At 49.5% G+C, this 12,934-nt stretch overlaps 1 protein-coding gene across 2 annotated transcripts in view; it reads left to right on the plus strand.

The window, feature by feature from the left end:
* The window catches only part of FANCI (FA complementation group I), a 75,541-nt gene that overhangs the window by 61,981 nt on the left and 626 nt on the right, over positions 1-12,934 (plus strand). For both annotated transcript variants that reach the window (XM_021680664.2, XM_044918337.1), the window contains 11 exons: positions 860-976; positions 3,399-3,450; positions 4,279-4,406; positions 4,502-4,570; positions 4,756-4,849; positions 5,146-5,333; positions 6,454-6,507; positions 6,590-6,649; positions 10,300-10,371; positions 11,743-11,838; positions 12,114-12,221. In XM_021680664.2, the coding sequence (XP_021536339.2) occupies positions 860-976; positions 3,399-3,450; positions 4,279-4,406; positions 4,502-4,570; positions 4,756-4,849; positions 5,146-5,333; positions 6,454-6,507; positions 6,590-6,649; positions 10,300-10,371; positions 11,743-11,838; positions 12,114-12,221 (1,038 nt within the window). The remainder of the gene's footprint in view (positions 1-859; positions 977-3,398; positions 3,451-4,278; positions 4,407-4,501; positions 4,571-4,755; positions 4,850-5,145; positions 5,334-6,453; positions 6,508-6,589; positions 6,650-10,299; positions 10,372-11,742; positions 11,839-12,113; positions 12,222-12,934) is intronic.

The following is a 12,934-nucleotide window of genomic DNA, read 5'->3' on the forward strand; positions in this document are numbered from 1 at the left end:
CTCGGCCAGCTGGTGGGAGCGGGGAGACGGCGAGCAAGTGGGACAGGATTTCTGGGTCATCGTCCAAGCAACAGGACGTAGCTCTACTGGGTGGAAGGTAATGCATTTAAAAGGATTCTAGGGAGGATGGGTGTTGAGCCACCCCAACCTGCAGCACTGTTGCTTCCAAGAGTCACGGTTTGAGATGATACGAAGAGATAGCCAGGAGCGCATTAAGGTATGGAGTGTGTGTCTTTGGTTCGTGTGTGTGGTATAGTTTGGCTTTGTCGGATTGCATAAAGACTGGACAGTGAAGCCTGTTAGTTTCTAACCAGTTGTTGTCACACTGTCAGGACCTTCTGTCACAGAGGATTTCTTTAACAAATAAATTTAGAGTTCCTACTATGGGCCAGGGACTGTTCTAGGTGTTGGGGATCTAGCAGGAAACAAAGAAACAAAATCCCTACCCTGGGGAGCTTATATTGAGTGGGGAAAGAGACTGACAGACAAAAGAGAGCGTATTTCAGGTGGTGAGAGAGGAACGGGGCAAGGGCAACATGGAAAGTGTGTGGGCAGTGCTCTCTGAGGTCAGTGGAGGGGCCTTAGGAGGTGATAAGCCACCCAAAGTTGGGTGCACTGTTCACTCCTAACGTACATTTGGCAGGGGAGAAGGAGTCCGTAGTTTTCAAGGAACACTCAGATTTGTGGCCGGGAACAGGGTAGGAAACTACTTGTTTAATCCAGGTTTATTTTCACATTTTGTCCTCTGGAATTTTGATAGCTTTGAATCCTTTCTGTCCCCACCTTAGGAATCTCTGGCTAGATTCTCCGTGACAGGAACGTATCTGCTAATGTTTCCGTGTGTACCTTCCTTTCCCAGAGGTCCTTGTTGAACTTACTTAGCAGCCAAGAGGAAGACTTTAACAGCAAAGAAGCCCTCCTGCTAGTCACCGTTCTCTCCAACTTGTCCAGGCTGCTGGAGCCGTCCTCCCCTCAGGTAGAAGCACCACTTCTTCAGGCCCACGGGGCAGCCCTCAGCAGGCCAGGAGTATTGCATCTTCAAAGTTCAGTTGACTCTTGAGTAACACAGGCCTGAACTGTGTGGGTCCCCTTATACATGGATTATTTGTGATCAGTACAGTACTGTAAATATATTTTCTCCTTAGGATTTTCTCAGTAACCTTTTCTTTTCTCTAGCCTACCTTATTGTAAGAATACAGTATGTAATACAGCATACAGAATAAGCGCTAATCGACTGTTGATATGATTGGTAAGGCTTCTGGTCAGCAGTAGGCTATTAGTAGTCACGGTTCTGAGGAGTCAGAAGTTCTACATGGAGTTTTGACTGTGCAGGGGTCAGCGCCCCTAACTAGTTTTCAAGGATGAACTGTATATACCTGAATGTCCTCTTTAAATCTTATCTCTAAGTAATAGAAGGTCTGGAATATGTACCTTCCTCACATGGTGCTTCTACCATGACATAATTACATGCAGCCATGGAGGGCAAGAACATACTGCTTTTTGTTTGGCCACTGCCCTGACCCTTGTCAGCAGAAAGCACTGTAGAAAAAAGTCTCGTTTATCTTTGGTGTCTTCAACGTTCTTGGTTTGTGTTTTTACTCACTCTTGGTGTTTGCTCTTTTCTAAGATGAAAGTATATTAATTATCAGTAAGGTAGCTGACATTGAGCAGTTGACTTCCTCAGCAAGGTTAGCTGGTACAAAGTTTGGGAGAAATTCAGCAAAAGGTTATTAAGTCAGAAAGCGAGACTATAGTCCCAAAGCAGAAAGAACTCTGTGAGATGGGTTGTGTGTATAAGCATGTAGGTATGCACACGTCCGGAGAAATGTGTACCACATGAGCATGCACACACACGGAAGAGAAGGGCCACATTTTGTGGGTCTGTTCCGCTCAGCAGTGATTTCCCTATAGGATGACCAAGGGTGTCCTTGATGCCTGGGGGGTTTGCTACCGCATCTGCTTCCTGATCTGTGAGCAAGACCAGCTTCTCGTGTGAGCCCTTGCCTCAGGAAGAGCTCGTCCTTCGGAGGCTGTAGCCCAGGAGCAGGGTGGTGTCAGAGTGCTGGCAAGTGAGCCTGAGCTTCCGGTTCTTGTTCTTGGGAGCCCAGAGGAGGTCCCTCCTGCTACCACTCGCGTCATCCTAGTGCCAAGCCGCTCCTCCCCGCTTCCCTTTCTGCTTCGTTGTTTCCTGCCACTGCAGCAAACAGAGCATTGGGAAGGAAACAGCCACAGGGAAGTGGGGCTGGGGGAGGTTTGAGGAGGAACAGATGGACTTGGAAAGGCTCATATATACAGGAAGATACTTTCGTTCAAAATTCATTACCCACCCATCCCTGTAACTTCAGGGAATCGCTTTCAATTTTTTTTTTAATTTAATTTTGGATGGATAATAAAGTCCTGTGATTTGAAAACCAGAAATGACAAGATTTGCAGTGAATGGTCTCCCTCCTGCCCTGTCCTCCTCCACCTGTTCAGTTCTTTTCCCCCAAATAAGTAAATAACCTTTTTTAGTTTCTGATGGATCCTTCAAGAATTCCTTTATTCCTGCGGAAGCAAATAGGAATATAGATTCTTATTCCCAACCCTGTCCGTGTTCACACAGAAGCTTGTTTGCATCCTGCTTATTACATTTAACACCGTATTCCGGAGACCTTTTTATATCCATTCACAGAGACCTTTCAGAATTAGCCTCTGAATTTATTTTTTACCCCAACAGATCAAAATTTTTGTTTTTACTGGTCATTTTGCACTTAAGCACACTACATTTCAGTGCCTTTGAGGCTGAAAACCTGTTCCAAAGAACTGCTGAAGCGGCGAGCTTGAGCGTGTATCTGGCAGCGCAGGACCCTGCCGTCCCAAGACCTAAAGCCACCTCTCCTTACCTGAGGAAACTCCCATCTGGTTGTTTGCCTCTTTTTTGTTTTTTTTCCCCTACTCCCCTCCAACCTCCTCTGGCCTTTTGACTCCTAGAAGCTGATTTTGCTGCCTCTACGGCCCAGATCTTACTCTCCTCTCCTGCATCTCTCCATTAGATTAACCTTCTTAAAGATGTCTCCGATGCGGAGAGTGTGTGGCATGGGAAGGGAAAAGGCGCATCAGCCCTAGACCGTGGTGGGAGTGGGGAGAGGAAGCTCAGGGGGGCAAGAGCCCAGATGCCAGGACCTTCTGTCCTTAATGCGGGCACAGACTGAGAACTGAGTCATATGTTACTGTATTATGAGAGAAGGATCAGTAATTCTTCTTATAATTCTGGACTTATTTTTATGCTGTTCTTAGTAGATTACCACTTTGGATCCAGGCACATGTTTTGGCAGGTGATGAGAATTGGAAAGGTCTCTGTAGTCTGACACCTAGATCTGTCTCATGGCATGTTTCTTTAATATCTGAATGCTCTCTAGTTTGTGCAGATGTTATCCTGGACATCGAAGATTTGCAAGGAAAACAACCAGGGTAAGTTTCCTTCTTGCTTCCTTTTAGGCTTTATATAAAATCATCATTCCCGAATAGCATTTAGAAAAGGAAAGGTACTCATTATACAGTCACCAGAGCGACCAGAATGAAAAAGAGCCACGCCCATGGCTGGTAAGCGTGCAGAGTGGTCGGCCCTCCCGTCCAGCACCAGCGGAGGGCTGCGTTCAGGAGCCGCCCGGAAGGACTGTTGGGCAGTGTCTGGTTACGGCCCGGCAGTCCCACTCCAGGCCCCCACAGGCGGCCGGCAGCACTGTTCTGTAGGCAGGAACAAACCCGTGTGTCAGTCAGCAGTGGAGGGGGTTTAAGGAGTGGCGATGCGCACACGCAGCCAAACCCTGAGCAGCAGTGAGGACGGCAAACCACCGACACACAACATGCAGGAATTGCACAAACGTGCCTTTGAACAAAAGCTAGGCACAGAAGGAGTCCTTCCTGCATGAGTCCCTTTAGGTCAAGTTCAAAATCGGACACAGCTAGATGTGATGGTAGAAGTCAGGAGAGGCAGGTTCCTTGCTGGGGCGAGTGAGGTAGGAGGGGGTTTCTGGGGTGTGGGTAGCATTCTGTTTCTTGATCTGGGTGCTAGTTCCTCAGCGATAGTGACTGGAGAATAATAGGAAACCTCTGCCTTCATTGGGCCTACGGACAGGAGTGTAGCTTTGTGGGAGAGCTGCCTCGGATGGACTGTGTCCAGCCCTGGGATAGCGTACATGGGACGTGGCAAGCTGCATTTCTGGTTAGGCCCCCTGTCCCCTGAAGAACGACTGGGTTAGAACTTACCTTTTAATTTTCTTTCCTTCCCACTCTTAGAGGATGCCTCGTTTTGCAAGGGCTTGTTGAATTTGCTCTTCAGCCTCCACGTTTTGTACAAGAGTCCTGCCATCCTGCTGCGTGACTTGTCCCAGGATATCCATGGGCATCTCGGAGACATAGACCAGGTACTGCAGCGAGCATTCGCTGCGACACCCTGAGTGGGGAGAGAGGTCGGGGGCCAGCCTTCCTCCAATTGCATCCCCTCTTTCTGCCTCCTCAGGATGTAGAGGTGGAGAAAACAGACCACTTTGCGATAGTGAATTTGAGAACAGCTGCCCCTACTGTTTGTGTAAGTGTGGACCCCCGAGCCGTGGGAAATGGCCTCGTCACTCCTTCCATTTTATTCCCTGTGAAGAGCACACTGCAGTGGCTTCTGTGCTGGGGCCTGTAGCCCACCCGCGAGTGGCCACGGTGGTTCTGTTAAGCCAGCAGCTACGCACAGGGAACCATGCCAGGCATTCTTCTCTTTCACAGTTACTTGTTCTCAGTCAGGCTGAGAAAGTCCTAGAAGAAGTGGACTGGCTGATCACCAAGCTTAAGGGACAAGTGAGCCAAGAAATTGTATCAGGTAAGATGCATTCAGGGTGGAATGGAGGGAGTCCACCAAAATCCAGATTGGACGGTTGCGTAAACGTGCAGCTCGATTTGAGTCGGTTTGAGCCGGATTTCCAGTGTGATGGACAAAGTAGATGGTAGTGTGGCTTATGGTGCAATGGCTGTTGATTGACTCTGCATGATGAATTACATGCTGGTTGTCCCTACAGATTTCCCGTTTAATCGCAGCTAGTGGATTTCTAAATCTCCTTCACTTTAACTAGAAAATAAGGTCAGTTGGTTTGAATATGCAATTTCATTTCCCTTCAGACGAGGCCTCTTCTCAGGCAACCCTACCAAATCATCCCATCGAGAAAGCCATCATCGTACAGCTGGGAACTCTGCTTACCTTTTTCCATGAGCTGGTGCAGACGGCCCTGCCATCGGGCAGCTGTGTGGACGTCTTGTTAAAGGACCTTTGCAAAATGTACACCATTCTCACAGCACTTGTCAGATATGTGAGTATCTGAGAGATGACCCGAGGCACTTCTGCCACGCTGCCCCAGCCAGCTGGAGACTCGGCCCGGGCAGCAGCTCACCGCAGTGGAGTGCCCCTGTGCAGAGCTCTTGCCTGCCCCTGTGCGTGCAGGTGGTGGTTTGATTCTGGTTTGGTCAGTAGGTGGCAGGTGTCTCCACAGGCCAGGAAAAAAAAAAACATTTGGTGGCATAATTCTAAATCTGCTTTTAGAGGCCCCCCCCCCCTTTTTTTGGCATATGAATATGTGGCATCTAATTGAGAGCAAATGCCTCTTCGAGTGCTAAGTCTTAATCTAATCTACAGCTATGGAATTCAATACGATGCCTTATTGCACACAGAATTATACAATTTCAAACCAGTCTGGGCACCGAAGAGGTGTTTAGACCTTATTTTGTTCCTTTAACAAGTAGGCGTTAAATGCCTTACAGGCCAGGTACATGGGTGGGAGAAAGGTTCTTATTTTTAAATATAAGGCGTACTCTGCCCTGAGTTTGAGTTAATGCTCCCTAGTATCTGTGAACAAGGAACTCTTCTCTTGCACTTGGAATAGTTTTGGTCCTCAGCAGACATTCAGAAGGTGGTAGGCACTGGGTGACATAGTCCCGATTCTAGCGGTGATCCGTATTAAATACTTAGAAGGGCCTAGACAACCCAAGAAAGACGGCAGACCGCCGGGTGGTGTCCCCAAACACCAGTGCAGCCGTCTCTGAGAAGGGGCAGCTCTGGCCACGCAATGTGGCTCCTAAACTTGCATACTGGAAATGCTGAAAGCCTCTTCTCTTTACTGGCATTTTTTAAAGGAAAAACAGCAAAGTCATTGGTTTTCTAGATGTAGGGCCCATCGGCCTGAAGAGCTTTTAAAGCAGTAAGCTGAACAAGTCAGACACGGAAGCCCTTTATTGTCTGTTGCCTCGGAGGCTCAGAAGCTTTGAGGAGGCGATGGAGGAAGCCTGGTGTCTAGGGTTCTCTGTGAATGTGCTGGCTTGTTTCCTTTTCCCCCTCCACGTAGCAGTGAGTCCCACCCCCTAGCTTGCTGCCTCACCTGTAAGTGTCGGGACGTTGATGGAGGATGTGGGCTAAATCTGGGAATCTTTGGTTAGTATCTCCAGGTGTGTCAGAGCTCCGGAGGAATTCCCAAAAATATGGAGAAGTTGGTGAGTTGAAAATTCCTTTCCTAGGAATGGGGGAAGCCTTCTATTCCTCAAGTTACATTGGTTTCCTTCTCTTTTGCTGCAGGTGAAACTGTCCGGTTCTCATCTGACCCCCCTATGCTATTCTTTCATTTCTTACATACAGGTAAGTGATTCAGAGTCAATACCAAAATAGATCTTCCAGGAAGAAAGGACTCCTTGTGTCCCCAGGGGACTGCTTGATCCCGTGAGCCCGGTGTCCATGCAGTTTCTTCCCTACTTACCATAAGCCAAAGGTGCATTTGGATGCAATGCTTGCATTTGGAGCAGGGAAGGAACACATGTGCTGGGGCCGCGACTTGGTTCATTTCTGGGTGATTCTAAATCCGTGCCATGGGCCATCCTTTGGCGTGTGAGGAAAGTAGCAGTGAGCACATAAAGGGCTGAGGTCAGATGGTGCTGTGTATGTGGGAGCACCAGCCCTTTCAAGGAGCAGAGGGCAGCTGGGCTGTTCTTGTCAGGTGCCCAGACCCCTTTTCTTCTCTTCCTAAGTTTTTAAGTAATGGGCTCTTTCAGGATTAGGAGAAATTTTAAATGTCATTGAGTCACAAACACCACCAGGTTCTTGTCATACCTGACGACTGTTACTGTTGACTTAAACCAGGGATTTTAGGCCTCTGCATTATTGACATCTCTTGAGCCAGATAATTCCTTGATGTGGGGTCTCTTCCGTGCATTCTGGGTTATTTAGCAGCATCCCTGGCCTCTACCTGCCCGATGCCAGGAGCAGTCCTCCAGTTGTGACAACGGAAAATGTCTCTACAAATTGCCAAATGTCTCAAAAGGGCAAAATCATCCCCAGTTGAGAACCTCTGGCTTAAACACATGAAGACCCATGGTCTCCCAAGGCCGCTTAGTCTAGTCACAAGTCAGATGAGAAGAGTATTGCAGGGCGGTTACTAATCTTCAGAGAACCAAGCAGATGTGCACTAATGGGTCAACCCCAGCCAAAACCCCAACTCCAGGACCAGTTGTTACAGCAGTGGATTGGAACCACTTTGGTAGCGATGCCCCATTTGCTTTCTGCCTCTGTGTTGTGCACGGGCACATCTTCCTGTCGGTAACCCCTTCGTTCTGTGCTTCCTCCCCTCCCCGGTGAATCCGTGACCGAGTGCCCGGTCATCTGGGTTTGGCCAGAGGAGTTCTGAGTCGTGTGCTGATAGTTGAGGTTGTGTCACCTTGCCTTTTTTGTACCAGGTTTGTGATCTGGGTCAGGCCTCCTGTCTGGCCACAGGGTATGGCCTACTGTCACCAAGCTGTTGCTTCTGGCCCTCTCCTTTAACCCCACCTGCGTGCTTGCTCAGCATGTTCACAAAGGTGCCATCCTGTCAGACACATCTCTTGTCTGAATAGAGGATGTATCCCTCCATTCCTCAGGTCAGGTTTGGAGTTCCCCATCTCCAGTGGGGCCCCATTTCACAGAGTACCCTGTATAGACCGAGACGGTCCTCATAAAAAAGGATTCTGTGAGAAGTGCTTGTACATATTTCTCATCTTAGAGACTTATGGTACCCGTGAGCATAGTAAAGTTGCCGAGAGGTCCAACAATAATTAAATATGTTCGTAGTAGTTTTCAAATCTGTTCAAGAACTTTTCTTTTTTAATAACAAGTGCTGTTTGGCAGAATAGCGGTCCAAAGAGTACAGCGTGGGAACCATCTTCATCTCACCAGAGCAGCGAACATGCAGAGAACCCTCACCTGGCTCTCCACGACGCTGGCCTGGTGTCATGTCAGGCTCTTCTCACTCAGCCCCTCATTCCTCCTCACCACCCCTCGTGATCAGTAGTTGCCCCACGGAAGCGATGGGAAAGGAGGAGGCGAATGCAAAGAACAGAGCGCTAGCTCAGAGGCAAAGACTTGAACCTGGGTAGTTTGACCCAACAGCAGGGGTCAGCAAACTTTTCCTCTAGAAGGCCAGAGAGTAAACGTTGCAGGCCGTGGGCAGTCGCACTGTCCACCTCTCCCATCGCACAGAGCCCGTGTGCAACTGCGTGCGACCGCTCTAACGAGACTGCTTGGGGGGAGCAGCAGTGGCTGTGGTTTGCCAGCCCCCACTCTAGAATCACAGCTGCTATTAGGCTATTGGAGGGGTTTGAGTTTGTGTTTCTGACCCCATTCTCAAGCATTGTCTTCTGTGAGTCACCAGGCATCTCCCAGACTCTTCCACCCCCCACCCACATTCACAAAAACCAATTTGTGTATTCTCAGGCCGCTCTCCCCCTTCCGCATCTACATTTGACTTAAAACTGTACTGACAAGTCAGCTGATCCACAGGCAGACATTTTTCTCTGACCGTGAGATGTGCTTCGTGAGCAACCCTGGGCAAAAACCTATGGTTCCGTTAATTCCAATTCTTATCTAGAAACCAGGATTGCATTTCCCACATCTTTCAGGGAGCTGTTGATTCTCTTACAGCCCCTTCATTTTTTCCCCCACAGCCTTGGCTCTCAGTGGGAAGCAAGCAATGAAAACCAATACTCCCAAAACCCTTAGCATCGTGCTCAGAGCTGTGCACCTTTAAAAGATGCCTCTTGGGATGCTTGGGTGGCTCAGTCATTTAAGCATCTGCCTTCGGCTCAGGTCATGATCCCAGAGTCCTGGGATCGAGCCCTTCATTGGGCTCCCTGCTCCGCGGGAAGCCTGCTTCTCCTTCTCTCTCTGCCTTTTCCCTCTGCTTGTGCTCTCTTTCCCTCTCTCTCAAATAAATAAAATCTTTTAAAAAAAAAATAAAAGATGCCTCTTCTGGCTAGGATTTTAGTCATCCTGAATCAGCAGGAATGGGCAATGGACAGGGATTGATTTAAGGAGTTTCAACAGGGTCCCATCTTGGGTCTCACCTCTGGAGACACCTCGCTTCCCCCTTGGTCACATTGAGTTCTGTCTACAGCTGCTTCCCTGCCCATCTCTTAAAAGGGCCTCACCCTCTGTTCACACCCTGTGTTCCAGGGCTAAAGGTAGACTTCTTCACACCAGCCCCTCTGGAATCCCTGCCATTTCTCAGGTTCTAGAATGTGCCACGTGGATTAAGCCTCCTGCCTCTCATATGGTTCCAGTGGTACGGCTCTCCCCATTTTCAGGTCTCTGTTTTCATTCTTACTTGTGCCATGGGGCAGGGGTGTTCATTCTCAGCAGACACAGACGCCCCTTCAGGTAAAAGTGCCTGTTTTGTGTAGCTCACATGTGGTGCAGGTCTTGACTCTCTCCTGTTTTATCCTTGGTTCCCTTATTCTTTCTCCAGGAGCTCTTTATTCTGCGACACTTAAAACATAAGGAAGTGTTCCTATGCCCTTTAAACCCTTCTCAAGCACGTAACCACAGGGCACACAAGACATGGCTAGGTCTGCCCCTAAGTGGCAAGACGGGAGGCCCTGGGAGCAGCCTCTCCAGCTTCCTCTCCTTCACGGAAACCCTTTGAGCCAACTGCGCAGTTGGGAAATCCCTGTTCCTCCCGCCATCCTGACAGCCCCCATTGTCATCATCCTCTGGCCTGGTGTAAGAACAGTCGGTCCTGCCCTCACTTCCATGGGCTTAGTTGTAAGAGCAAAATTGTAAGCCTCCCAACAACAAAACCTCCAAAATATCTGAGGATCATAAAGTGTCACAAAATGTTCCCCATCTTCCAGCATCTGCCACTGGTTCTCTCTCCGCCCAGACTTGGTCCCCTCACCAGCCCCCCATATTCTACTGTAATTAGCTTCTTAGAAAATTCCCACCAGCGTCTTCAGACATGAGAGAACTTGTTTCTGTGTCTTTAGAACAAGAAGAGTCAGAGCCTGAAATGTGCAGGAGAGAAGAAGGGGAAAGCCGGGGCTGTTGCCACAGCCATGGTAAGCAGCTGCCGACCAGGAAACACAGCCGTGCTGGGGAACCGTGACAACAGGCGGTGACAGAAGCTAATCACCAGGAGCCCACGCGAGGAGGGATTCCATGTATAGGACAGGTCCAGGACAGGCAGATCTAGACAGACAGAATGTAGATGAGTGGTTGTCCAGAGCTGGGGGTCCCTCCTGAAACGGGTACGCGATTCCTGCAGGGGATGAAAATGCCCTGAACTTGCTCGTGGAGGTGGTTGCACAACTCTCGATGTACTGAGCACTGGACTGTGCAGTGTAGATGGGTCACCTCTGGGCTATGTGCATTGTAGCTCATTAACGCTCTGAGAAAAACGTGTGTGTGGGTGGGTGGGTGGGTGTGTGTATGTGTGGTTTCTCAGCTCACAGATTGTTCAGAAGGCCACACACTTTATTTAGGAAGCACCTGAAAATCTTAAGCTCTGTCTTTAAAAAACGGCAATGGCTAAGGATTCTCATTGGGAAGGAGTTGTTTTAGGAAGAGTTAATGAGCCCAGAAGATGCTCCCTAAAGGACACACAAGGGGCGGGTGCAGGGACGAGAGCGCTCTAGGGCGCTGCTGGCGAGGGTGCCCGTCCGCAGCATCAGGGGGCAGTTGGGCCGTAACTGCTGAATTTCAGGAGTTCCGCACTCGTGCGCTTTCCAGCAGTTGTGTTTGCCCGGAGTGGAGACTAAAGGCCCACGTACAGGACAGTCCTAAGCAATGTTGTTTGTAAAAGCGAAGTATTGGAAAAACCAAGATGCCCATCAAGTGGACTGGCTAAATGGGTTTTATAGTGCATTATATTGTAGGACACAGGCATGAGAAAAATACAAAGGTAAATGTTCAGATATAGAATTATCTCCAAGGTAATGTTCCCATCACATCCTCATTTGTGGCCTTTATTAAAAAAAACAAAACAAAAAACATCGATTGTATATAGTTTGTTTGGGAGGACTTACGAATTAGAGTCCGACTGGGAGAAAGAATCCCAACAGTGAGAAGGTCACATAGGCCAGAAGGGGGAGACAGAACTGGTGCAGAGTGAGCTTCCAGTGTTCGAGTATCAGTCAGGTTAGGGCGGCAACTGGATTTCTACAAGTAGCCCTTCTTTCAGCCAGTCTGCGGAACGGTGAATACGGAGGAATTCTCAACAGGAGGATTCGGTGCTGTCTTTACCATCCTTTGATGAGGTTTAACTGCCAGAAATCTTAGATTACCAGAACATAAGGAATCCTGCATTTGACTGGCAGACAGACTAGCTTTTTCCTGCCAAGCCCAGAGCAGTTCTGCTACTGACTGCTTTGGAGGACAACTTCAAAAACCTCCGAACCTGGAGTTGAGGTCTTCTCTTCTTTGCCCTGTAGGCCAGAGTTCTTCGAGAAACCAAGCCAATCCCTAATCTCATCTTCGCCATTGAACAGTATGAAAAATTCCTCATCCACCTTTCAAAGAAGTCCAAGGTAAACACACGCTGTTCTTTTCTACCAATTTTTTACCTGGGAGTGGCCATGGCACACTAAAGCCGCACAGGGCCGTGGGGAAGAAACTAGAACCCTTTCCGCTCTTTGTGATCTGATGGCCTGAGTTCAGACATCACGTAGGAACTGTGGAAAAACAGGTCAAGTGGGTGTGCGTGCTTTAAAGAACTGAAGGGTCTGTCAAAAGCAGTTGAGGCTGTCCCTGATGGGACCTCTTCTAGCCAGAGAACGTGCCCACGCCTACAATTCTGTCATAGGTGAACCTGATGCAGCACATGAAGCTCAGCACCTCACGAGATTTCAAGATCAAAGGAAACATCCTGGACATGGTTCTTCGAGAGGATGAGGAGGACGAACACGAAGAGGTCAGTGCCTGCTTCCGACCAGAGCGCGGGAAGCCGGCTGCCCTTCTGACTGGTGGGGAGCAGCCTCGCCGGGAGCAGCACAGAGGAGTGCGGGGAGCCCCCCCCCCCCAGAAAAGCTAAGGAGGTCAGGTCGGGAGTCAGGCATGGCTGAGACTAAGGCCTCTAGATTTTAGACCACACGATTACCCACATGGCTGCCATGTGGGGTAGACCTTTCCAGAAAGGGGGTGAGGACACAAGTTCTTAGTTTGGGTCTTCCCCGTGCCCTTTTGAACCATGAGAAAATGACTAGTTGGTGAAAGCTCTCTCCGTGCGGCCGCCTGGCTCGCGTGTGGCTTCCTCCACTGTCCGCCCCCCTCCCCCGCACCGCTCCCCGGCCTCCTGTGCCCTGTAGTTGGGTGGTCGCAGAGCACACCCCAGGGAGCTCCCAGACGCTTCAGCAGCTCAGCTGTGTCCAAGATGGAAGTTTACTAAGACATCCTCATTTCTGGCTTCTCAAAAGTGTGAAGCTCCCATTCTAGGCCGTCCTGTGCCCGGTCCCGTCACCGAGCTGGCAGGGGGCTCACAGAGGGCATGGAGGCGCCTGTCCTCTCACCCCCTGCCTCTGCCCCAAGGAAGGGCCTCAGCGCTGGCTGCTCGGCCCCTTGGGAGGCCTCCCTTTTCTTCCACAGACAGAACCACCTTCCAGGAGTGGGAAGGAGGAGAAAGCAGGA

Source organism: Neomonachus schauinslandi, chromosome 9 (assembly GCF_002201575.2).
Source record: "Neomonachus schauinslandi chromosome 9, ASM220157v2, whole genome shotgun sequence".
NCBI classification, from domain to species: domain Eukaryota; kingdom Metazoa; phylum Chordata; class Mammalia; order Carnivora; family Phocidae; genus Neomonachus; species Neomonachus schauinslandi.